The sequence below is a fragment of the Acomys minous genome, assembly GCF_964271855.1.
Source record: "Acomys minous genome assembly, chromosome: 16".
NCBI classification, from domain to species: Eukaryota; Metazoa; Chordata; class Mammalia; order Rodentia; family Muridae; genus Acomys; species Acomys minous.
The window spans coordinates 20163419-20190689 of NC_140498.1; the positions used below are offsets into that span (position 1 = coordinate 20163419).

The 27271-nt window shown below is 48.5% G+C and overlaps 1 protein-coding gene across 1 annotated transcript in view; it reads right to left on the reverse strand.

Moving 5' to 3' along the window:
- Positions 1-21465, reverse strand: part of COL23A1 (collagen type XXIII alpha 1 chain) — a 292792-nt gene extending 271327 nt beyond the window's left edge. Inside the window, exon 1 of the mRNA XM_084763840.1 lies at positions 21072-21465. Coding sequence (XP_084619966.1) covers positions 21072-21332 — 261 coding nt within the window. The 5' untranslated portion in view covers positions 21333-21465. The remainder of the gene's footprint in view (positions 1-21071) is intronic.
- Positions 21466-27271: the final 5806 nt, after the last annotated feature.

Sequence of the window (27271 nt, forward strand, 5' to 3'; positions counted from 1 at the left end):
CACTGTAACAAAACATGATGCTAATGCTGTGCTCTCTCAGAATATTGGATTATGCTGACCTGACATTCCTGTCATGCTATATGACAATGCGATAGCCGAGGAGAATGGCACAGGCATTGTGACATAGAGTTAGAGTGCTAGTGACTCTAGATGCTTCCTCAAGGGACAACTGTGTGCTTCAGGTGACCCTAGGTCATCCAGCCATGAAAATGCCCGGTGGGTAGCACATACCGTGTAGATGCAGTGAAGTGAGACGTGAGTCATATCCCAGAGTCAGCAGGGTGGTGTGAGATTTTATCCGGCTACTCGGAGCAGCAGGTGGCTGAAAACTTACGAGCAGTTTGTTTCTGAAATTTTTTTTTTGTCATTATGTTCAGATTGCCATTAGTCACGGGAAACTTGAATCACGGAAAGCAAAACCACGAGGCAAGAATTAGTGCATTTTAGAAACTTGGAGAAGGTGCTGGTGTGGCTGGCACAAGCAACTTTGCAAACTGTAAGGTAAAGACAAAAGCAAGCACACGTAAACCATGTGCTGCAGTCGGCTAAGCGGCTTCTCACAGGGCTCCGGATGAACAGCTCTGAAAGTGCTTTACACGCACAGTTGAGCTGAAAAAAGGACACAAACTCAGGGCAACGAGAGGCTGGTTTATGGCCATGCAAGAAGCAAGCTGTGAGCAAGCAAAGCTGGAAGCCTGAATTTGACCCCCAGTTCGGAGCCAAAGCCACCACCACTGGGAGGGCATGTCTACACTGTGAGACAGTCAAAGAGAGCTGTTGAGGATCTACCCAGGTACTAAGTTAAGCCTTAGAGAGCATAAGCGGGTGAGGAAACTTCATCAGGAAAGGAGTACAGGGAATGGCATCTGGAACACACTCAGGGAAGCAAGGACACGCTCTCCAGAAGTGGACTACATAACACAGTCTCCAAAACACGCCATCAGGCATCTAGAGGGTCCTGCCTCAGCAGGTGGGAACAATCAGGCTCAGGTTAGGTCGTGGGCCACAACAGCATAAACAAGTGTCCTGTAACACTGTAATGGAGCTAAAACATCCGTCCATGACATCATTGCTATGATCACAGCACAGCACCTTACACACACGTCTGTGGTGATGCTGATGTGAGCACGCCTACTGTGGTGCGCACAGCACCTGCCATCAAAAGGCCATAGTGAACCACTGTCTCATGCCATCCACATCTGCATGCATTCCCATGTTGCCATGAAAATAAATTAATTCACTATATTGGAAATTGGGCCACATTTCTTGTTTTGTTTTTTAAAGGTTATTTTTTTTTTCTTGCCGGTTTTAAGACAAGATCTCTAGGCTAGGCTGGCCTTAAACTCCCTCAGTAGCTAAGGATGACTTTAAACGTCCTGTCTCTCTGTCTCTACCTCTCAAGTGCTGGAATTCCTGGCATGAGCCACAGTGTTCAGTTTCTGCAGTGTTGGGGATTGTTTCATGTGTGCTTGACAAGCACTCCTCACACTGAGCTATGGGCCCACGATGGCTCAGCAGGTAAAAGCAAGGGCTGCCAAGCCTGACAGCCTGAGCTCAGGCCTGGGACCCTCATGGGAGAAGGCGAGAACTGACCCTAGCAAGTTGTCTTCTGACCGCCACACATGTGCCATGGAACATGAGCCTCTCCCCCCCAAAGCCCCCTCACAGCCCCCCCCTCGCAGGCACACATGCACGCACGCACACACACACATGCACAAGCAAACACAGATGCAGACACACATAGTGTCCCCCCCACAGAGACATATACAAGAGCATGCACACAAATACATTCGCACATACTAAAATATGATTTAAATAAACAACAACTGAGCTCCACCCTCAGCCCCTAAAGCCGCATCTTGAGCTTCGACAGCAAAGCTCATGAATATACAAACTCTAAAACCCCAACACTCATTAGAAATTACCACCAGGAAAATTGGGACCAGGATGAGAAAGATCAATTCGTCAAAACTCCACCACGGCCCCAGATGCGGGAGCTAGGACATGCAGGCACTAGCAACGGAGAGCATGTCGTCAAGCAAGGGAAACGCCAAAGGCATTACAGAGACCCAAACTGGGACCCTGAAGGTGCAAACGGCCATGTCTGAGATGAAGAACACCACGGAGAAATTAGTGGCAGATTAACTGCAGAAGAAAAGACCAGTGAACCTGGAGACAATAGAAAGAATCCAAATCGAACACAGAAAGAACTTTCTGAGAAGGAAAAAAAAAGAGAAGAGAGCGAGGGTGATCGTGGAGCTTGCCGAGGCTAACTACATGTGGTGGGAGCCACCGAAGGAGAAGAGAATGTTCAAGAATGTTGTCTAACTTGATGAGAGATATAAAGCCATCTATCCAAGAATCTCACCAGAACACAGAGGCTGGCAAGATGGCTCGGCAGGTCATAGTGCTTTCTGACAACTTGAGTTTGATTCCTGGAATCCATGGTGGAAGAAAGAACCAACTCCCCAAAGTTGTCCCCTGACCTATGTAAGTGTGACATGACAGGCACACCTGCAGAGCCTGGCTTTGGTTATAAAGGAGTTTATGGCTTTGTGCAAACACACCTGTGGTGAAGAGCTCTCACACACCTAGGCAATCTAACCCTGACACCAAACCTACATACACACACACACACACACACACACACACACACACACACACACACAGAGGCATTGCCATGAGTTCAAATCCACTCTGGGATACATAGGAAGTCCTAGGAAACCTGGTTTAAGGAGTGGGGTCTTGGCTGGACACAATGGCTCACGCCTCTAATCCCAGCACTCAGACAGAAAGATCACTGTGAGCTGGAAACCAGTCTGGCCTAGACATGAGTGGAAGCCAGCCTGGGTGGATGGTGTAAGATCCTGTATTTAAAACCCAAAACAAGGGCCATCGAGATGGCTCTTTAGGGAAAGGCGTCTGCAGCCTAGCCTCACAACCTAAGTTCAGTCTTCAGGACCCACAAAGTGGAAGGAGAGACCCAACTCCTGCAAGCTGTCCTCTGCCTTCAATATGCCTGCCGTGACATGCACAGGCACCCACATACATCCTTCACATTCTAAGTAAATAAGTGTTCTTTACAAAGAGTGAAAACTAATCAAAAGCAACAGAAATTCTGTGATTCTTGATGGGCTGGCAGAGGGATGGGAGGAAGAAACGTCAAGCAAGCATGAAGAAATTTGGAGGGTAGCAGCTACAGGCAGGCAAGAACTTGATTGTTGGCAAAAATCCCAAGTGTACAAATGTATCTAAATGTATCAAGCTCTCCCAAGTGTGAAAGTGTCTAAGTGTATCAAGTTGTACAATGTAACTAAGTGCCCTTGAAGGGCAATCACAAATTAAGAAAAATAACAATGAAAAAGTTCCAGGTGCCAACTTCCTCAGGCTTGGGTGGTTTGGGGGTCAGGGGTCAGGGGTCAGGGGTCCTGGGGTCAGTGAGCATCTCACTGAACTTCAAATCCTACCCCAGTACCAGGTAAAACCTCCCCTGCAAAGGCAAACACAAACTAGAGAGCAGCTAGCCTGGCCCAGGCATTTGGCAGAAGCTGCCAGACTGTTCTGGAAGGAATGTGGCTTTAATCAGTGACTCCCATCAGCACGCTGTGACTCTCTTCCAAACCACATCAGCAGGCAGATTTCCTGAGGACTGCGCGTTCCCAAATGCATGCTAATGTATTGAAAGGGGTGGTCTACAAACAAAACCCAGTTCTTCGGGAATCCTCCATTAGTGTTCCTATTCATTGGCTTTGAAGGGTATGCATCACTTCCCATCGGTCCCACTGTGTGGGTTCTTTACATGAAACTGACAGGAAGAAATCCCTTCTGAGGCCCTCCTGCTGGATAGATGGTTTTCACCACAGCTTTTGGCTGCTTGAGGAGACCCCTTCAGGTTGCTGGGAGACAGAAAAACTAAGCATCCTCCACATGACAGCCAGGGTCCCCACTGTCTCCAGCACTTGTCCGGCCCTGCCTAAATCCCTAAGCATCAATTCTCTGCTTCCAGCTTTCCCCAGCATCCTGCATCCAAGCAGGTGGGCTGCAGGTGGCTGAGGACGGCTGTGAATATAGCTGAACACAACACTATACAGTTTTACTTAAAGCATTATAACCTAGGGAGATGGCCCAGTGGGCAAAGTTTTTTGCCATGCAAGGAGAAAGACCTGGCTTTGGTGCCCAGAACTCAAGAAAGCCAGGTATGAAGGTGTAAGATAGTAAGCCCAGCACTGAGGAGAAGGAGGTCCTTAGGGCCTGGGGGCCAGCTGGTCTAACCTAATTGGTGAGCTCCAGGATCTTTAAAAATGAGGCGAGCAGCCTCAGTGGGTAAAGGTGATAACCCAAGTTCAATGACCAGCCTTAGTTCAACATGATAGAAGAGAACCAACTCCAGCTAGCAATAGATATAGATAGACAGACAGACAGACAGACAGATAGATGATAGATGTATTTTTTAACTCACTCAGCCATTTCACTGGCCCAAAAATCTAATTTTAATTAAGAAAAAAAATAAGGTAGTTACTGAGGAAGACAGCTGAGGTCAATCTATGTCACCCTCCCCTTGCCACCTGCATGCATATGCACACATGTAAAAAATATTTGGTGTTTCCTTGTAGACTGATTCAATGGTTCTGGAGCATAGCCTCTGTAAATGACGCATCATGTCACCATGCTTTGGGCTGATCATGCCTGGTAGTTTCCTTTCACAAGTCAAGCCTGAATTTGATGATGTCATGGGCTAAATGGGGTTCCCACCAAGTTCCTGTGATGAGGTCCTGATCCCCACGGGCTCAGAATGTGGCCGTATTAGAAGATGGGGCCTTGGAGAAATTATTAAGGTAAAATAAAGTGACACAAGAGTAGACCCTGTCCCAAGAGGTCAGTGTCCTAATAAGAGGGATCTGAGGCACAGATACACACAGAGGAAAGCTGACAGGCAGATACAGCATGTGCAAGCCAAGAGCGGCCACGGAAGAAACCAACCCTGTCAACACGGTGATGCCAGACTTCTAGTCGCCAGAGTTGAGAGAAAATACATTCCTGCTACTCAAGCCACCCAGTCTGTGGTGCTTTGTCATGGTAGCTTAGCACACTAATGCCGACCAGGTCTCACAGACCCCATCCGGACTCTGCTCTTCGTTCAGCTAGCCCACCAGAACCTATGAGGACTAAAAAAAAAAAAAAATGCAGTAAGGAGGCTTTGAGGACCCAGAAGCAGGGCCAAGTGAGTTTCCACTTCCTCTGGCCCTGGGGAATAACTAGTGAGGTCCCCAACAGGTCTTCTACACTAGACACTAAGAGTGTTGTAACCATGACTCCAGGCTAGCAAGACAGAGGTGAGGGTTTTCAGGGCCTCGGAGTTTCGCTGCACCCTGCTGGGGTACACAGAGAGGTGACTGCACCCCCACAGAAACCCACTGAGGCGGATTCTGCAGTCCTTTTCCCAGCAGAGGACGCTAGGGCCTAGAAAAACCAGCTCTAATGCCCACAAAGGAGCCACACAGGGACCAGTGTAGGGGGGCTCCTGGGGAAAGCTGGGTTGGAAAGCTTGTAGCAAAGAGCCCAGGTGAGAGTCGGCCCAGGCTGGCACGCGATGGCCACGCTGCTGGATTGTTCTGCAGCTCCCCTACATGTGGGTTCATACGGATCAACTCCCAAACACCCACATATATGCACATACTCTCCCACCCATGCAATGTACGCATTCATGCACACATCCATGCTCACACACGCAGGCACAGAGCCAGGCTTACCTGCACGCATTCACACTCACATGCGTACGTAGAGTCACATACGTAGGCACATACTCACCTAATACCTGCACCCACATGCATACATATGGCCACATACAGGCATGCACACTCATACACACTGGTGCACATACACACACTCAGGTGCACTCACAAGGGCACGCATGCACACTCGTGGGCACACCTGCATGTATTATTGTTCTTTTACATCATGTCATGCTCTTCTGCACTACTATCCCACTGGCATCATGGGATTGCCCTTTAGTGAGTGTGCCACAACTTGGGTCTGAAGACATCATGGAGGGTAACAGACCTGCATCACACAAAAGGTAGCTATACAAATGAGCAGACCCTAACTTCTCTAGGAGTGTTTTTCCTAAAGAGGACCAAACTTGAGTTAATTTTATTTTTAAAAAATATTAAAAAAAAACAAAACCACCAGACTACATTCTAATTGCTTTATGATTTATTTCACAACTAAAAGCTGGAAATTAATTCCATTTTGAACGTTCGCACTGCCCATCTGAAAGCACCCCCAACCCTGGCCCTCTCGGCCCAGATTTCCTGGCTACATCGGGAAAAATAAATTCTCTCATTTACAAATGTGAATTGAAGCAGATGTGTGAAGCCTCTGGTCCTCCAGGTTTATCACGAGCACTTAGGCGTGTTTGTTCTGCACTGTGAAATCACAGGGCCAGACCAGCTTCCCAATAAAGCAAGCACACTAGGTGTTATGCCTGCCACAATGTCATTCCCGTGAGCACTTTGGATTTTATTTTTTGGTCATAAGTATGACTTTTTAATTACATGGGAAATCTCTCCTTCTATACAAATGATAGACCCAAAAAAATGGGGCCCTGAAGTCAGCTCTGTGCTTGCTTTCACTCCACTACTAGGCGATGCTTCTCAGCCTGTGGACTCACAACCTAAAGGTGTGTTAATAGGTTTTTTGTTGTTGTTGTTGTTGTTGTTTGTATGTATTGTATAGCTTTAACAGAATAACAGAATGATAGTATTAAGGGATTTTGTGTTATACTTTGGGGCATTTTGAGTCAAAGTCTCACTGTGAATTCATACACGTGAAGCCATCTGCTCTGGAACTTGTCACTATGCTGCCTCAGACTCTGGAGTGCTGGAATTACAGGCGTGCACCGCCATGCCCCTCTAAAGGATCATAAGGTCAGCTATGTAACCTTGAAAGTCACCTCCAAGTAGCCAACAGGCCTATACAGCCATTCCTTCTAGGCACAATAAAGGAAGCATTCTGGAAAGAAGGGTGCTCTGAGAGTGTTCACAATGCACAGAGCGCGTCCCACATCACTCCCACGGAAACCATGCCAGGCAGCCACTATGGTCCCTGCTTAACAGATGAGCAAACTGAAGTTTAGAGAAAAGAAAAAAACAAAACAGTCAATTACCCAAAGTCACCCAGCTGGGAAATGGCAGGGCTGGGCTGGGGACCTGGGTCTGCTTAGGCTAACGTCTTCCGTACCGCCCCGCACACCCATCGCTTACAGATGTCTGAAAGATCGAGCACACTGGCAGCGCAGGCTGCTGTCCTGCAGCTCTGCACTCAGGGGTGCCCCCCCCTCACCCCCCAGGGCTGGGAAAAGGCCACAGGGCAAGAAGTCTGGGGAATGGGTTCAGGTGTCACTGCTCTTCTGTGGCAATGGAGAGGGAGTCTTTCCTCACAGAAGGTAAGGATCGGAGGCCACAGGAAATGCTAGTGAGAAGCTGGAGGCTGTGCCTGCAAAACTATCCACACAGGCAGCCATATAAAAGGGGCTAAGGTGTAGTCCGGTGCTGGAGTGACTGCCCATAATGAAAGAAGCCTTAGTTTCATCCTCAGCAATGCAAGGAGAGCGTGGGCTGTGATGGAGGTAGGGGTGGGGGTGGGGGTGGGGGTGGGGAGGGGTGGGGGGGGGTCGGGGAGCTCAGTTATCTTCCTCTAAGTCATGCGCTGCCGTGCTTTTCTTTAAACTACATCTGCAGACCTATTTCTCTCCCCCAGTGGTTTGTGCTAAGTCCCAAAATATGGACATCAGGAAGAGATTTTTTTTTTCTGAAAACTCGTGTCAACAATTATAGATTAAAGCTGGGCTGACAAAATGGTTCAGTGGTTAAAGGCACTTGCAGGCAAGCCTGGCCACATGAGCTGAAACCCACATACTATGCAGTCAAAACCGTCCCGGCTCCCAGCTTCCTCAGGTTGCCCTCCGACCTCCATGTGTATCCTACACGCACAATAAATAAATAGGCAAATAAGCATACAAATAAAAGTAAAGAGTAATTCTGATTCTACACAGGGGACATGCAAGAACCAGAGGCTGTGTGTGCGGCCACTAGAGAACTTCCCCAGACTGAGTTAACGTCTACCTGCATAATCAGAAGTCAAGCAAGGGCCAGCAGTGCTGGCGCACACCTTTAACCCCAGCACTCCAGAGGCAGAGGCAGGTGGAGCTCTGTGAGTTCGAGGCCAGCCTGGGTGAAAGAGCTAGTTCCAGAACAGCCAGGGCTATTACACAAAGAAACCCTGTTTTAAAAAACAAAAACAAAACCCCTCAAAAACCAAACAAACAAGGAAAGAGGTCAAGCATGGAGTAGGCTCTGGCCATTTTAAAAGATCACTGTCACCTACCACCACAGTGGCCTGATTCTGGGGGGGTGGGGGGGTGGGAAATCTGTGCCTTTTACCGTCTCGTCTCTCTTTTTGCTTTCAGTAGGGACAAAGGCAAAATAAGGACATGAAACCAACTCTGTCCACCCTGAAACTGTAGGCAAGACTTCCCAACGGAACAACCGCCTCAGAGAACCCTGAGAGGGCACGGGGTCCAGTGACTGAAAGGCTACAACAAAGTCTGAGGATGAAGCTCCGCACTTGCTTTGGTTTGCTTCCTGTTATTGCCTTAAAGCAGGGACTAAAACACACCAAAAGGGGTCATTTGGCTGACAAGTCACTGTCCAGCCAGCACTGAGGAAAGTCGAGGCAGGAACTCGAGGCAGGAACCTGGAGGCAGGAACTGAAGCAGAGGTCAGGCAGGACCGTTGCTTCCCGACTTGCTGACTGTAGCTCGCTCAGCCTGCTTTCTTATGTCATCGAGGACCAGCCCACCCCTCCCATGTCAGTCATTAATCTAGGAAATGCCCTATAGACGTGGCTGCAGGCCAATCTGATGGTGGCAGTTCCTCAACCGAGGCTCTCTCTTCTCAGGTGACTCTGGCTTGTGTCACGTTGACAAAAACTGACCAACGCAGTGATAAAGTATTTGTCTACCACTCACAAGGCCTTCTTAGCACTTAAGTAAACAAATAATAACGATTTATCACAACAAAAACCTTTCAAAGCTCAAAGGACAGTCTTCCTCATCTAGTGACCCTACATCCCAAAGAAGAGCAGACATGGAAATACAGAGTTTTTCTCATAGAGCCATTGTCCGCATGAACAATAGCATAGAGGAAGTCTCACATACCATGTGGATACTTAGATGCAGATTTTCTGGGATACTCTGTACCCATTAAATGTGACCATAAAGTGGCTGGAGAGATGGCTCAGCAGTTAAGAACACTGGCTGCTCTTCTAGAGGACCCAGGTTTGATTCCCAGCACCCACATGGTGTCTCACAACCACCTGTAGCCCCAGTCCTAAAGCATCCAATGCCCCCTTCTGCCCTCTGCAGGCGCTCCATGCATGTGCTGCGTAGACATACATTGCAGGCAGCATACCCATACACATAAATAAAAATAAAAGTTGAAAATAATTAAGGACCATAAAGATGACACGGCATCTAGGAAAGTGATTTGGATGTAAAGTTCAAAAGCATAAGAGTGAGCTAGAAATGTCACGTGCTGCATGCTTTAAACAAGCTGAATTCTTGGTGGAGGAGAATCGTGAGGGATTACGCAAAGATAAAACAAAATATAAAAGAACACAGCCCCTCTGCCATAGTGATCATTACCAGAAAGGTGGCCTGTTTTGAATCAAGATGCTTTGGAGCCAGGTGCAATGACTTCATTTATAACGCCAGCACTTGGGAGGTGGGGAAAGGTGGAGCAGGTGTTCAAAGCCAACCTGGGCTACACAGTGAGAGCCATCTTAAAAACAAACAAACAAAAATATCCACAGGTAACGGGGTGTGGTAGCTCAGTAGTGGAATGACTGCCTAGCATATAGAAGACTGGGCTTTGAGCACTGCAAAAAAAAAAAAAAAAAGAAAAAAAGAAAAAAAGAGGTACATGTGGGGGAAAGATAGCCACATTTGTATGATTGTTCCCTGATGTGCTCAGCCCATCCCCACCCCACCCTGAGGTTCTGTATTTGCTGGTTCAAGGAACCATGGGTGGAAAATACTGGTAGAGAGGAGCAGCGAGCAAATGGCCCTGCCAGTAAAGGGTGATTGCTGCACAAGCCTGGTGACCAGGGTTTGGTCTGACCCGCAGAACCCACATGCTCTTATTTGCTTTCTGTTGCCACTGTGATAACATACCCTGTCAAGAAGTAGCTTAAGGGAGAAAGGGCTTAGCTTCCTTACATTTTCAGTGAGAGTCCATTCCTTTGGGGAAGGCAAGGCATGGGGAACTTCAGACAGCTCGTCATATCCCAGCCGAGAGCTGAGAGAAGCAGATCTGTCCTGTACAATGCTGACCTTCTCTGCTCCTGTATAGCCCAGGGCCCCAAGGTAAGCAATGGTGCTGCCCACTTTCAGGCTAGATCTTCCATCAAGGCAACCAGGATAATCCCCTATAGACACACCCAGAGGCTAACCTGATCTACACAGCCACTGAACCTCAGATAATCCCCTTCAGACACTCCCAGAGGCCAACCTGATCTACACAGCCACTGGGCCACTCTTCCCTGGTGATTTTAGGTTGCACCAAATTGGCAATTAACCAAACCACCACACCGTGTAAAGGAGAGAACTGACTTCATAAACTTGTCTTCTGACTCCCACATATAGGCCCTGGTACACGTGCATCATGAACATACACAATAACGGATAAATAACCATAGGGGAAGGCTGTATGTGGACCATATGTGTACAGGTTTCTTTTTCTCTTAAACAGGACATGATATCAACCTCTTACAGCACATCAGGAGGTGTGAGGGACTTTAAGATGACCTGGAGGACAATGAAGGACGTATGAAGGTTATATGCATATACCACGCCACCTTATATGAAGGGCTCCGGAACTGAGGGTTTAGTTATCCAGGCAGGGGTCCCCTATCCCACAGAGACAGAGGGTGACTGAACCCATCAAGGTACTATTAAGAGACAGAGTAAGTGGTAAGAGCAGGAGGACAGAGACACGTGTCAGGCTGAAAAGAGCAAGTCTGATCTTAGGGGGCCTCAGTTCCCCCCCACACCTGACAGGACCTCGTGGAACATGTAGAGGATATGTAGAGAAAGGAGAGAAGCTCGGGGCTGGAGAGATGGCTCAGAGGTTAAGAGCACTGGCTGCTCTTCCAGAGGTCCTGAGTTCAATTCCCAGCAACCACACGATGGCTCACAACCGTCTATAATGAGATCTGATGCCCTCTTCTGGCGTCCAGATAGAGCTCTCATATACATAAAAATAAATAAATAAATCTTTTTTTAAAAAAAGAAAAATAAAGAGAAGCTTGTGGAAACCTGGGAAGAGGGACAGGCTTCTCCAAAGGTGAAGGTTCCGCTGGGTCTTCCATCTGCTTCTGCCGGGTACTGAATGCAAAGGACAGTGGAATCACTCTGGGATGTAGCTCGGTCGTAGAACACTTGTGAAGCATGCACAGGCCTTGGGATTAAGTCTTCAGTCACACAAAACAGATGAAAACAGCCAGGCACGATGCATAGTTTGGAGCTGACAAAACAGCCCTGCTCGGCTGAACTTGAGGCAAGTCCCTGAAGTACCTGCTAGGCCCACATGCCCACAGACTGGTAAAATCCAGCATCCAGCAAAGAACCATGCTGTCAGTGCAGGGAGGAGCAAGGACTCGGAAGTGGGCCAGGTCCAAATGCCCCATGGGAGGCAGCTTTCTGCTACTGTAACTAGCTCCTGAGAAAATGTATACAAAGTAACAGGGGACCGGAGAGGTGAAGCTGCAGTTGAGAGCCTGCACCACTCATCCAGGAGACCTAGTTCGATTCTCAGGTCCCCCATCAGGTGGCTCACAACTAACTCCTGTAACTGCGGCTCTGAGGGGATCCAGCACTTCTGGTCTCTGCAGGCAGCTGCACCCACACAGAGACATGCTTGCACACACATAATTAAAAACAAAAGCAACTCTTAATAAATAACGGGAGGGCGGGCAGAGATATGGCTTTGTGGTTAAGATGACCCAGTTCATTTCCCACCACCCAAACTGGGATATTCACAGCATTCAGAGGATCTAATGTTCTCTTCTAGACTCTGTGAGCACCCATATCACCCATATACACATGTGCATACAAGTACATATACTCACAAATAACAATTACACCAATCTAAAAAGGGTGCATAGCTGGGCGTGGTGGTGCACGCCTTTAATCCCAGCACTCGGGAGGCAGAAGCAGGCGGATCGCTGTGAGTTCAAGGCCAGCCTGGTCTACAAAGTGAGTCCAGGACAGCCAAGGCTACACAGAGAAACCCTGTCTCAAAAAAACAAAATAAAAAAATAAAAATAAAAAAATAAAAAGGGTGCATTTAGAAAAGAAGGAGGAGGAGGAGGAGAAGAAGAAGACGACATAATAAAGAGGGGTGCACATAACGTTGGCTACTTCAGTCCATGGCTACTTGGCCTTGTTTTGGGCCTGTGGAGGCACCGTACAGCACAGAGGGATGATATAGTGGGTAAGGCCCAGTCATAATATGAAGGCTTAGAAGAGTAGGAGAGAGAGAGACAGGAAGGCACAAATCCTAAAGTCCTCTTCAAAGGTATGTCCAAGTGACCTAAGTTCCTCCCACTAGACCCTACCTTCTAATAGATGTCATTAGCTCCCAGTAGCACCATCAGGAAGGAACCAAAGCTTTGACAGATGGGCCTTGAGGGAGCATTCAAGATGAGACCTATGACAACCACCCTCTTGCAAGTGATGGCTGGTCACCCTGGCCTGTGCTCAGGAAGGATCCTGTTGGTCAGCTTGGCAAGAGCTCCTTTGCTATGATGCTCCTCTTAGTTAATTTCCATTCATTGCCTGCTGTCAAGCTCCTCAACTCTACCTTGCTACTTCCTAGTGCTGGACTCAAAGAGGCCAGTATGGTGGCCTCAAACTGTCCACAGTGACCCTGAATAGAGGCAGCCTTGTTGGTCTCCAATAAGAGCCTATGAACCGTCCCTTATGTCAAGCAAGGGTTGTAGGATGGCCCTCTGTGACAGAGCACCTGATCTCCAGTCCAGGCTTTCCTCTCCTGCCCCATAATCTGTGGCCCAGCAAGGGCCCAAGCCTTACCTCACATGCAGAGGACTGAGGAGCTGGCAAGCCACCCTAGCCACACAGTGCCAGGTAAGACATCTCACCCGTACCGGTCCCCGGCATTCAGGCTACTACCCAAAGATTCCTCAAGCAGGCCAGAGAGGAACTGGCTCTGCTTCATGAGAACACTTCTTAAGAAGATGATTTGGACACAGGCACCTGACCTTGGCTGAAACTCACACAAAGGGGGCTGACAAGATGGCTCATCGAGTAAAGGTGGATTATTATCAAGCCTGATGGCCTGAGTTAGATTCCCAGGGCTCACTAAGGTGAGGTAAAGAATTGGCTCCTGAAAGTTGTCTTCTGACTTTTACACAAACACTGTGGTGTGTGCATGCATGCATACACAAAGCACACACTGAATGAATGAATGAATGAATGAATGAATGAATGAATATAATTTTTAAAACTTCTTTGGCTAAATTTTACGCCAACAAAGTTGAATTTATCCAATGGCTCCAATTTCTCTCCCTCTAGATTATTCTTTGAGGCATCCTCTACTTCTCCATCCTTGAAGACAGCCTTGTACACATGTGCACACCCCACCCACCACCAAATCTGGCTGACCAGGAAGGTGCCCAGCTGGGCTCAGTGTCCTACACAAATGATCCTTTGATGGATACTGCTAATTCATAGTGGATTCTCACACATAAATTAGGGAATTTATGTCAACACAATTACAGAAGAGAAACTCTGATGCTATGAGTGTGGGCCTGAAGCTTCTAGAAGTTTCCCTGGCATCTCCTGAGAACAATGACGACATCCTTGAGAAATTACGGGACGGACTTAAGTCCCAGATCAAGTCACCTGCTGCTGTGCCTGAGCTGATATGCACCTCAACTTTTAGGATATCCAAGCCATGAGGCCTTCTGAAATCTGAGCCACGCCCCCTCAGTGGAGAGGGGCTCTGCTACATTGTTTGAGGGTACAGAACCGAAAAGGTACAGAGAGGCTGACTTAAAGAAGACCATGCCAGCTTGGTATGGTGGCACCCGCCTGCCATCTCAGCACTTGGGAGATGGGGGGCAGAAGGACCAAAGAGTCTAAATGTGGCTACCTAGTGAGCATGATGGTTCAGAAATTTTCAATCACAGAAGAAGCACACATCTCTAGAGAAGCCTGTGAAGAGTAATCTAGATCAGGGTAACCCAAAATGAAGGTAGCACCAGATCATAGGCTGGAGTGCCAGACTGAAACAAACAAACAAACAAACAAACAAACAGAGCGGAAAGCAAGCCAAGTACTAGTGTCCATTTCTGTCTGCATCATGACTGCAGATGGAACATGATCAAATAGATAAATGAAAAGATCGTACCTAGTAAGGTTAAAAGGAACAGGCACTCTGCCACGGGGGCAGGATTCAGAGCTCACATTATAATGTGTTTGCAGAGATCTATGGCGTGGCGAGCAGGGCTGAGAGAGGAGCAGAGACAGGAACAGCACACACACACACACACACACACACATACACACACACACATATACACACACACACACGACATGGCAGGTCTCAGTGCTCAGATTGGCTGGACCAGTTGCCTCTGCCTGAAGTGGCAAATGCTGGGAACTGCGACTTAACAGAGAGCTAGAGCACTCCAGCACGCAGTACAGTCCAGAGTAAAAGACCCCATCCCCAGTGAGCTTATGTGTCCCAGGCTTGGTCCCTTGTGTGGCCATGTTAAGAAATAGACCTTTAATCTCATCACTTGGGAGGCAGAAGCAGGCAGATCTCTGAGTTCAAGGCCAGCTGGTCTACAGAGTGAGTTTCACGACAGAGTCAGGGCTACTGTCTAAAACACACACACACACACACACACACACACACACACACACACACACACCACACGACATTTAAGAGGTGGGGCCTAGTGGGAGTTCTTGAGTCACTGGAGATGGTACTCTCGGATGGGATGCAATCCCACTGGATCTCTGAGCTGGTTCTCGTGAGAGAGTGTTGCTCTGAGAACCCTCTGCGCTCTGGCCACTTCTCCCCCTTTTGTTTTTGCTCGACTGTACCAGGTCTGCCATGGTGTAATAACCCTCCACCAGGGAAAATGCCATTCTATTCAAATTCTCTACCTCCAAAATCATGACTCAATAAACCTTTTCTCTTCATAAATGTTGGAAGAGTCTCAAATAATTTGCTATGCTAACAAAAAACAGACTAACGTGACTGCAAAGACTGGGGATGCACCAGGAGTAATTCAAACACGTGAGTGTTCCTTTTGACTCTGGTTGGACAAGAACTGGATGTGGGTAGCAAGGTCCCCAAGAGATAACACCGTTGTCACTGGGGATGGGTCCCAAGTGCGGTGCACATGGAAGGCTGTGGAAACTGTGAGAAGCTAGCTGGTGTGGAGCCTCTGGTGCTCCAAAGTGGCACAGCAACAGCACCTGGCTGACACTGCTGGTCACTCCCCAGTTGTCTTCTTTCCTAACAAAGTCTCGATTCTCTTCCAGTGGCCGCAAGCCCAGGGGCAGGGGATGAATCCAGATTGGCGGAAGCCCCCAGGTTGGCACCAGTGAAAGGGTGGCCAGAGTCATGTGACCTAATTCTGGCTGACAGCTAGAAAGGAATTCTGTTGAAAGAAGCTTCCAGTATTTCCCCCAGATTTAAACACTAGGGGGAAGCTCTCAGGAGGGTAGCTCTTTCTCCTATTTGATGTCAAGGGAACTGTAGATTAGGGCCCTGGACTACAGGGAACTGCGAGCAGAATCCAGCAGTGTAAGCCATGAACTGCTCAAATCTGCTGTATCCCAGGCTTCTCTTACCGTAGGAGGCAAGCCAATGTTGCCGGCTAACAATTATCACGCTTAAGTGGCCACATCAGACACTCCGTTACCGGCCACCCAAAGAATATCTACTCAGACATGGTGATGCCTGCTCATGATCCCAGCTGTGGAGGAGGCTGAGGCAGGAGGATTACAAATTTGAGGTCAGCGTAGGCTACCTAGTGAGTTCAAAGCTAGTCTGGGCTACATAGTGGGGACCTTGTCTGACTACTGGCCTGCTTTTTGTGATTATAATCAAATAGCAGAGACAGGCTATTTTCTAAGCGTAAATCAGGCAGCCTCTTTCTTTTTTGCCTCTGATGGTGGCCTCCTGGCAGATGGTATGATGGCAAGGAGGGATTGGGGGGAGGGGAGCAGCTATGAATCACAGCATAATCAGGAAGCCAGAACAGGATGGGGATCTGTAGTCCAAAGGCTGCCATGTCTAAGACTGACCTAAGGACTTCAATGGGCTCCATCACTTTTTTTCTTTTTTTAAGATTTATTTATTATGTATACAATGTTCTGTCTACAGGCCAGAAGAGGGCAGCAGATCTCATTCTAGATGGTTGTGAGCCACCATGTGGGTTGCTGGGAATTGAACTCAGGACCTTCGGAAGGGCAGCCAGCGCTCTTAACCTCTGAGCCATCTCTCCAGCCCTTGCTCCACCACGGCTTAAAAGCCCATACCACCTTCCAGTATTGGCATCGTGACAGCTAGGTTCTCAGGGTATGGGCCTGGAGGGATAGTTGGCTCCACAGCCTAACACAGCAACGTCCAGGAGTCACCTCAGCATTAGCTTGCTCACTTCTCATTACATGAGCTGTCAAACCACCGTGCTAGAAAAAGGCTGTACGGGGAGAATCTGAAGAAGTCAAATTACAGCTAATGAATATTGGGGCCGGGTCTCTCTCACTCCCTTCTTGGAGTGAGCACCATCGCCGCATCGCTCTGCTCGGTCCATTGGTAGAATCTAGTCAGCTTCTTCCCCCCCCCCACCCCTTCGCTTTACAGGAGCTGGCCTTGCCCTCCATCTTCAAAGTCAGCCTGGAAACAACCAATTCAACAATTCTAAAGTGTCTTTGGAAAGAACGCCCCACACAGTTGGCTTCTTCTAAACACGTTGCTATTATTATGAAGTTCTCCCAAATGGCAGCATTAAAAAATGTTTTAAAGGCAAGGGGGAAAAAAGTGCAGAAAAAGAAAGTACGGGTGCCAGGAAGTAATTGGAAGGAAACTTTTTTTGGAGGGGGGTGGGGCTAGGAGCCTGGAAATGTCAAGGAAACAAATCAGAGCTGATTTACACTCTGTTTCCAGGCATCTTTATTAACAGAGACCCCACAGGGCAGCCCCAACTAGCTGGCTACCGGAGAGGCCCAGAAAGCCACACCACATTCTGGATTTGACAGTAACACAAGCAGCGTACACACAGGAAGGAGAGTTGAGTTCTCTCCAACTCTCTGGGCTTTCCTTGTCTTCAAGCTGATTGGTCCAGACAATAGAAGGCCGAGAGCCAACAACAAATCCATTCTAAGCTGGGAAGGGCCTCCTCCGAATACAACCAAATATTGCTTTAATCCTTTGCATTAAGTTTTTCACTGCAGTATGAGAGCCATGCATTCTGAATTCTCGGCTTCTGCAGCACTGTAGCTGGAGGTTTAATTGCTGAGCGGGTGATTAATTGGGCAGTTACTTAAGGCACTTTCAAAGCAGAATAGGAGATGTTTGGCTTTGCATGAATATTTTTAGATCCTACTAAAGATACTGCCTTTAATGGCTGTTGCTTAGAAATCTTGTTTTGATATTCTGAAAAGTTTACTTCTTTCCCATATGTACTGCAAGAAGGGTCCTTCGGTAATCATGACAGAACATGATTATTCCTTCCACAGCGACCTTATCAGGCACAATCAGCCAGCCCCAGAAAAACCAATGTCACGGTTCTGTTCCCAAGGGAACAGAGACAGTGGGTCCCCTATAAACAGTGGCTTTTGTTGACTCATTTTTCCCCCAACATTAAACTTGTGTGTGGCTGGCAAGAATTTCTTTTTTAAAATTTGGATATGGTTTCTGCCTCAGATCCTCTCCACACGACTTTATTGGTCAAATGGCTTCCCAGGGAGTAAAGCAAGCTAGGGAACATGCTGAGGCCAATGATCTTTTCCCTAAGAGATGCTCAGTTCACTAAGCACTTACCCTCCATACCTAATGGTTAGGAAAACTATCTACACATCTAGGTCAAGTCAGCTGTGGGGTCCCGATAAAGTGCCCCCCCCACAATCTCCCTCCCTGATCCGTGTGCATTTCCCATCCAGAAACATTTAAGAAGCAGTGGGAAACAGAAGGCGCCCTGGGAGAGTGAGGTCTTGTCACTAGGGATAGAGACACCCCCCAGTAGACAAACAACCCTGAAGTGTTGGTGCTGGGTCGTCTCTGACCATTCCAGGAGGGGAAAGAAGACACTCACTCACTCCAAGCCCCACAGTGCCTCAGACAGGGATACACGGGCCTAGCACCATGTGTTGAAGGACACAGCAGATTTCCAATGGGTAATAGACCCAGTAGGTCTCAGGATCTGACTTTTTTTTTTTTTCTTTTGCCTTTAAAAGGTAGGAAGCCAGCATTGAGTTCAAGGCCAGCTAGGGCTACATAACAAGAAAGACCCTGTCTCAGTAAAGGAAAAAAACAAAAGTATGAGGCTGGGCATGGGAGTGCGTGCTGATAATCTCAGCACTCTGGAGATGGAGATCTGGATATATATGTATATATATATATATATATATATATATATATATATATATATATATATATATACACACACACATATCAAGACTCTATCTCAAAAATAAATAACTAGTTAGTGAAACAGGGAAGGAAGGATGAGAGCAAGAAGAAAAATGATAAACAGAAGGGTGAGGAGAGAGGAAAAAAGGGGAAGTAGAAAAAGGAGAGGAAGAAGAGAAGGAAGAGGAAGGATGTGGATGTGGAAAGAAGAGAAGGGAGGAAGAGGAGGAGGAAGAGGAGGAGGAAGAGGGGAAAGAGCAGGAGAAAGAAGAGGGGAAAAGCCAGGGGACTAAAGAGCCAACACCTGGCTGGAGGTCTAGTGCAGTGGTAGAGTGCCTGCCAGCTTGTCAGGGCCCCCGGGGCAATCTCTGATATCAAGGTATTAGCACTCCTGGGGGGTGAGGAGTGCTACTTCCTTACAAATCCATCTCTATTGGTAAGGGCACAGCCTGTGAGCTCCTCAAACAATGGTCTTTCAGGGATTTCTGGTTTCCTGGTCCTGGCTCGTGGTTTATTTTTCCCAATAGCTTGGTTGGGGGTATTCATAGGTAGAAAGTAACTGGCCCACCACAAAGCAGTTCAACCACTGGTCTTTAGGGAGTTGACAGAGGATAATGGATGGCAATTATGAAACCATAAGTTGCTGGCAGGTCTGGGGCAGATTTCTCCCTTTTGCAGGCACTTTCAAGAAGAAAAAAAGAGAGAAATCATTCAGGATGCAGCAGTTTTGCTGAGAACCAAGTAGGAAAGGTAATGTTGGCTTCTTTTTTTAAAAAAGATTTTATTTATTTATTTTATGTATGAATGCTCTGTCTACATGTATACCTGCAGGCCAGAAGAGGACATCAGATTCCAGCATAGACAGTTGTGAGCCACCATGTAGTTGCTGGGAATTGAACTCAGGACCTCTGGAAGAGCAGACAGTGCTCTTAACCACTGAGCCATCTCTCCAGCCCATAATGTTAGCTTCTTAAAGTGGCTACTAAGAAAGAGCCGTGGGGAACAGAAGGTTAGGTCCAGAGTTCTTCCATTCCCTTTGAAATCCTCAAAGCATGCCACCTCAGGCACACAGCTCACCATATGTATCTGATGCCAGAAGTCCAACCCAAGGACTTGTGTAAGCTAAGCAAGCCTTCACCACTGAGTTACAGTCCTAGCCCTGCATGGCTCAGTACTGTAACAAAGATTGCCGCTGGGCATAGCTTAGGGAACGGTTGCTAAGTAGCACACCTGTCCTCCTGCTTCCTCTACCACGAAACCAGGTTCATTTTCTACTGTGCTTAGAAGTGACCCTTCTCCCTGCCCCCCTCCCCCCACTTTAGATCTGGGGCAGCCACCTCTCCCAGGAAGATAACCACTCCCATAAGGGAGGCAGAGCCAAGAGAAACTACGGCTAGTGTGCTGGTGTCAAGAGGCTTGCTTCTGGCTAATGTATCATCAGATGGAGGCTCAGAAGTCTGGGCATACAACAGTCGTCTTGTGTGTGTGTGTGTGTGTCTTTCTGTCTTTGTTGTTTATTTTGATTTCCTGAGACAGGGTCTTACTTATATAGGCTGTCCTAGACAGGCTGACCTCAAACTCACAGAGATCCTCCTGCCTCTGCCTCCAAAGTACCGGGATTAAAGCATGCACCACTATTCCTGGCTGTTGGTTTTGGGGTTTTAAAAGTCTCATTCTGTAGTCCAGGCTGGACCTGGATCCCAACTATGTAGCTTAAGCCTGCCCCCAACTTGTCCAGATCCACCCGACTCGACCTTCCAAATTCTGGGATTACAGACACTACCAAACCAATCTCACAACAACAGTCTTAACCCTCAAAAACAAAAACAAAAACAAAAACCTAAAACGTCTTGGAGTGCTCTGTGGAGATCAGTACAACCAAATGCACACAGAGGCCACCGAACTGAGTCCTCCCTTAAGAGCCAGCTTAGGAACACTGCACATACCTTCCCAGGCTAAGAGGAAGGGCTGGCCAGAGCCTTGGTGGATCCGGGTTGCTTCAGGGGGACCAGGCGTGGGGGACTCAGGAGCCTCTTTATAACCAGCGCTGAGAGCTGGCGGGAGGCGGTGAGTCCGAGTGCACACTTCAGTAGAGACGCCCCACTCAGGACTGTTACTCCAAGGTCTTACCTTACTCACCCTCCTGAGCGTTCCCTAAAGGGCTCCCTTTCTGAGTTGTTTTTCCTACAAATGCAAGCAAATCCTGGCACGAGAGCTGGACAGCAGGGCCCTTCATGCGACCCCCGGTGCAATCAATTTGATAAGCCCGGCTCCTGCCGCCCCCACAGCCTCACAAGCCCGCGCGCAGCGGGACATCGCCCCGCCGGCGATCGCGCGCCTCACCTCCCGCAGTAGGCGTTCCAGGTGCGTTTCGGCCCAGGCGGCCAGGGCTCCGGACGGTCCCGCACGCTGCAACAGCTCCCGTTCCTGCTCCAGCGCCGCCACTCGGCCGTGCAGTGCTGCCGCCTGGGCGCCCAGCAGCAGGCAGGCGGCGGCCGAGCCCACCGACAGCAGCAGGCACAGGGCGCCCAGCGCTCGGGCCCCGCAGCCGGCGCCGCGGTCCTGAGCGCCTCCCCCGCCCGCCGCGCGCTCGCCGGCGCCCATGGCGACCGGCCCGCTAGATGTCCGCGCTGCGGCCCGGGGCGGCTCCAGGTCGGCGGCTGCGGGGCTCGGCGTCCCAGCGGCCGGGGATCGCGCACGCCCCCCTGGTCCACCGCTCCGACGCAGCGGCCACTGCGGGCAGTTCCCTCTATGCAAATAGACCCCGCTAGAAAAGGCGCGGGGACCCACCCAGGGGAGGAGCGGCCGGCCGGCGAGGGCGGGGGCCCACAGCGCTCACCGACTCCTGGCGGCTCCCGGCCCTCGCCACGCCGGTCCCGGAGCGCGTGCCTAAGTATCGGGCCACTGCCACTCCAGGTGCCCGACGCGCCCGGACCCGACTCTTCCGCAGCCCGCCTGAGGCTGCAGCGCTGTTCGTGTCCTGAGAGCGTTCCCCAAACTTGTAGATTGACCTTTTTGACACTTGAAAACCAAAACTTGGAACCCTGTGGGAAAGTTAGAGGTCCGTCCTAGACGGTAGCTGAGCGCCGCCTGGTGGCCGAAAACCAACACGCGCCCGCCTGCCCGGCCCGTGTGCGCAGAAAGACTTGAGTAGACAACCGAAGAGAAAGAAAAGAGAGAAACTGAGGAAGAAAGGATGAGAAAGCGCGAGAAAGAGGGAGGAAGGAAAGAGAAATAAGAATAATCAGGGAAAAGGACGAAGAAGGGAAAGTTGACACCATTTTTAGTCAATGTTCTCACTATTTATAAAGAGTTGGACATGGGCGCTAGACAGAAACGATCCTACCTTGTTCCTGACCTAAAGGGAGCGTTCAGTTCAGGAAGCAGATGAAGACAAAAGGAAAAGGAGTCTCAAAGTTGGTAGAACTTGAATTCTTCAGAGAAAAAGTTGGCCCAAACTCAAATCTAGAATGCACCATACTGACTTAACTGTCTTTTTACACCAGGACATCAATTGGGTTCAAAGAGCAAGCCATCCACTTAACAGGGGTGGCCAGAGCAGCTGAAATTGGAACCCAGGTTTCAGCTGCCAGGCATATTTATACCTCAAAACGGGACTCAAGTAACTGTTGCATTAACTCCTGTTAATACCCATTTGAGAACAGCCAATCATGAGCTTACGATGGTTTTTAGAGGAAGACTTGCCACCTTCCCTCTTTAAATCTCCTGGGGCTGTCTGCTTAATTCCTGCATGGATAATGGCCACAATATCCATTCTGTGTTCTTTAAGCCTGTGGAGACCCCCAGCAACACTTTCATTCCTGATTCAGAGGGGAAAGCTCCCTGCCCCGGAGACCCATGGAAGTGCAGAGAGGGTTCAGGCTCTAACAACTCCTTAGCTGCGGTCTCAGGTAAGGTGGAGTTCCTGGGAAGTGACTATGCAGTCCTGGCCCTGTGCTTTTGCACACTGTGTGTGCGCGTGTGTGTGCGTGCGTGTGTGTGTGTGTGTGTGTGTGTGTGTGTGTGTGTGTGTGTGTGCACGCGCGCGCCCAACAAATACTCTGGAAAGCACTCTTGCAGACCCTGCAAGTCTACCGATGTCTCTGAAAAGAGGCCAACACTGTACTACACACTAACACTCCCTGTTATCTACCAGTACCAGTTATCCTTGTTATCTAGCCAGTTAATGGGCGCTGTTCAGTTCTAGAAGCATCTGTGTATTGATTGCTCCCCAGGTCTTTATTTTTGTCAGCTACCTATGTGTATTAGCCTTCCTCCCAGACTATAAGGAGCAAGCTCCTTATCTTGAAGTCAAGGTCTCCAGAGCCTGTCCCAGACTGCCCTATCTGAGGTGGCCCTATCTTCAGTCCCCTTCATGATTAATCAGGGGATGGGGACATCTGTCCCTAGTTACCTTTTAACTGTATCCCCTCGTTTCATGCACCACTGTCTTCTCACAGAACACTATCTGGCCCGTAGTTGATGCTCAATAAACACTCGGTAAGTGAATTGAGACGAGAAATATGTTTACCGTCTGCAATTCTCAATTGGGAAAGCAGAAAAGAAAACACTCAGTTACTTATTGTCAGTTGGGGTCCTGGAAGGAAAGGCGGCATCCCCAGAACAGGTGATTGAAGCCAGCTTGACTCTAGACAGCCTTCACAGTGGCAAGGAGAGAAACAGGCAGGAGGCAGGGGTCGGGGTGTGGGGGAGCACTCCCTGGCTCAGAGTAGTGCGAAGCCATCTTTAGCCCTAGCTGAAAGGGTGAGAGAAGCCTGCTGGCAGCCTGTGAAAAGTCAGGCATATAAGACCGTCCGCTCAGCAGGAGCCATGACCTTTGGTTGAGGACACAGCCTCAGCAAACCATGGCTTGGTGGGGGAAGGGGTTGGAAGAAGAAATGCTCCGTGTCTCTCTCCTGCTGGAGACCACCACTGGCCAAACCTACAGGTCAGGAGCCCAGTAAGTGCACTGCAGAGGGCAGCCCCACACAAAGCAGATAGAGGGCAGACGTGCACCCAGGCTATGCAGCTGTGCTGCCTCTGAGTGCCAACTTGTCAGTGATACTCTTATCCCTGCATGGCACTCCTCAGAGACCAAATGGCAACCTGGATTACTTTGGACTCTCAGTGCAGGAAGAGCCAGAGGTGTTGTTTTTAAATTATTTGTATTATCAGTATGCCCGGCTAGCAATCAATCATGACACTGACACTTGTTAGATTTTAAAATAGCCTTAGTTAACCTGGGGCACAGCAGACTTTAATCCTCTAAACTACTTCCCATACCTGCCCCAATCCCATGCCATCTGCTTCTAATGTCTATCAAGCCACCCCCACCCCCACCCCCGGTCTATAATCCCAAATACTTGCTAATGTTCTTCATCTGGGCTGAATCTTCCATCCATGCCGGGCATGTGCTTTTCTTCCACCTAACCCATGATGGCCTTCTCTTCCCTTCCTCTCCTCAGTTCTCTCTTCTTCCCAGGATTCCTCTGTCTCTCTCTCTAAGCCCAAGAACCTTAGCCACACCTATCTCACCCATCCTGCCCAGGTGATGGCTTTTTATTAATTAGCATCAAATACATCACACCATCCTCCAACACAGAGGTCTGTCCCTCACAGGGTAACTATTCCAGGTATGGGCTGTCTTTCCCATTTACAGGGCCTCCTGTACAATGTTCACAAAACAGGCAGCTCACAGGTATGAAATCCCATACAACAAACCCAATCAAGCAATTCACTTAGTAGCCAAGGAAGTGAGGTGAACCCCTGGCCATGAACTCACTGGTCAGCACTGCACCCTGCAATAGCCTGAAGGAGCCAGCCTTGGAATAACTGGAGCTGCCTTTGAAGACGCTGGAGAAATAGTAACTCAGAAGGATGTGGTACATGATTAACTTAGGGCACCTCTCAATGATGCGTTCCCAGTAAGAACCTATTAGTAGAAATAAGAATGGCCCCACCAATGATCCGTTGTGACCAAACCTCACAGTTGTGAAGACCTATTTGCTCTTCTCATCTCTGGGCTATGCAAGGAACCCACAAAGTGTGAGCTCTATACAGGGGGGTTAGGAGTAACTGAGCCTGACTATCAGGGAGTATTCCATTTCAGCACTGGGGGCAGGAGATGACAGGGACTGCCTGTTCATACCCTTTGCTGCGTTACAGCCAGAACAGAGATGGGCAGTACCCTCCCAACTGATAATCAGAGGTAACACAGACAAGCCCAAAGGGGCTTAATGTGTTCACAGTGCTGCTCAAGGACCTCCTCCCAAAGTCTAAATTAAGCTCTAAGGTTTTAAAGGACAGAGCTTCAATTACGTGGTGAGACTGTGACTGAAGAAAAGTCCCCAGGTCTTCAGGTCTTCACTTAGTGACTCTTGTCCTGGTCTGCCAGCTGGAAGGACAACTGAAGCAAGAGTACTCACCCTTCAGACCTTGTTTCCAGTTTCTTAAAGAGCAGGCGTCAGTGGGGACCACCTAGCTATACTCTTCAAAACTAGTAAAGCTACATGACAGATTACAAGGCACTGGGCATCTGGCAACAGAAAGGATGATGAGCCTTGAAGATGGGAAACAGGGAACTAAGGACTGGGCTTGTCCCTCTGGAGACTCCCAGGGCCACAGTGTAAGAAGGCCTCAGCCATGGCAGGCCCACAGCAGGAAAAGCTGAGTGACTGTGATGTAGTCTGGAGGGGCACAGCAGTTCAGAATTGCAGAGAAGAGGGCTGGAGATCTCAGCTTCCATCGAGTAGGAAAAAAGACTGGGAAGATTGGATTCTAAATGCAAACAAGCCCTATAGGCCAGCGGGGGGTGGGTGGGGGTGGGTTCTTCCTGGCAGCTAGTACAGAAAACCTGATAGATATCACTGAGCTGATGATATCAAGTCATTTTTGATGCAGTGGGGGGAAACTTGCCCTAGACTAAGCACTGACCTAGGTCTTGCTTAGATGCTTAAGACCAAACCCAGTAAAGATCAAATTGATTCAAGTAACACTGTAACAGCGGAAGCATGCAGGAATTCGCATATACAGACTAATAGGGCACAACAGGAAACTCCTGGACCATACAGCAGAGGGAAAAAATAGAAGAGAAAGTGCTCACAAGCAACCCAGAAGTGGCAGACAAGAGAATTAGAAACAAAAATAGTAAAGGACTGTATTCCTCATGCCCAAGGAAGTAAAGGTAAGGAGCTATGATAGATACTTAAAATCACAAGTCTGGGCTGGCAGTACTTGCTGCTTTTCCAGAGGATCCACGTTTTGATGCCCAGCATCCACATGGTGGCTCACCACAATCTGTAACTCCAGTTCTTGAGGACCTAACAACCTCTTCTGGCCTCCTTGGGCACCACAAGCACATGATGCAGATACACATGTAGACATACATAAAATAAAAATAAATAGCCTTATGCCTTTAATACTAGCACTAGGGAGGCAGAGGCGAGTAGATGTGAGTTCAAGGCCAGCAGGTCTACAGAGTTACAAGACAGCGGAGGCTACAGAGAAACCTTGTCTTGAAAAACCAAAATAAATAAGCAAGCAAGCAAAAAACCTTAGGAGGAAGAAAATAAGCATCTGCTGTTCAATTCCTTGGTTCCAGGGGGATCTGACGCCCTCTTCTGGCCTTCACGGGCACAGGCATGCACATGGCACATAGGCATATACACAAGCAAAGCACTCATACACATAAACCTAGAAAAACACACCAGATGGTGAGAGTGGGAAAGGGTGCTTGCCAGGACGAACCCTTCTGGTCCTAAGAACAGTACACTCCCTTAACTGCTGTGCCATCTCTCCTGCCGGGAAAACCATTAACTTTTAAAAATGTGATCCTTTTTATATTTTCCTTTCCATCAAAGATCAGCCTGTGAGAAGTTTCTGATGATGGGACCCAGCAGCCCATGCTGGGGGAAGACATCCTTAGGGAAGTACAGGAAATGAACTGAAGAATGAGATGGAAAAGTAAAAACTGGGAGCATTGTGTGCCAATGCATTTCAGGACTAACTTTAAACAGTGCCTGTAGAAATGTTCTCACAGCCCAACTGTCCTGAAGGGGGCTATGCTGACATGTGGACTGCATCAGAAGCCTAGATATATTTTACGTGGAACTCTTGCGACATGTAGCTGTAGTCTTGAAGTTCCTGGGCCCACTGTCCTGGGAAAATGGCGTCTAGACAGCTGTAGTAGAGCCTGGCTTTACTACTTGTCACTCCATATATTTGTGCTTTTAAATATAGACAGATACAGCTCAAATCTGTAATATAAAATTAAGATTTAAATCTTAAATGAAGTGTGTAGGGACTGATTAAACTCTAGCCATGGACTAACTGGGTGTCTTTCCATGAGGACCTACGGACATCACCTAAAAGAAAACTTAAAATGTAATAAAACTTTTTTACCAAGCTCATTTTTGAGTTTTGTTTTTAAAAATCTGCCCACTTAGAATGCTGCCTGTTCAATGATCAATTACCCAAAAACCCTACCTTTGTTACAAAAAAGTTCTACATTTGAGGTATATAAAGAATACTCAATCACAAAGTGG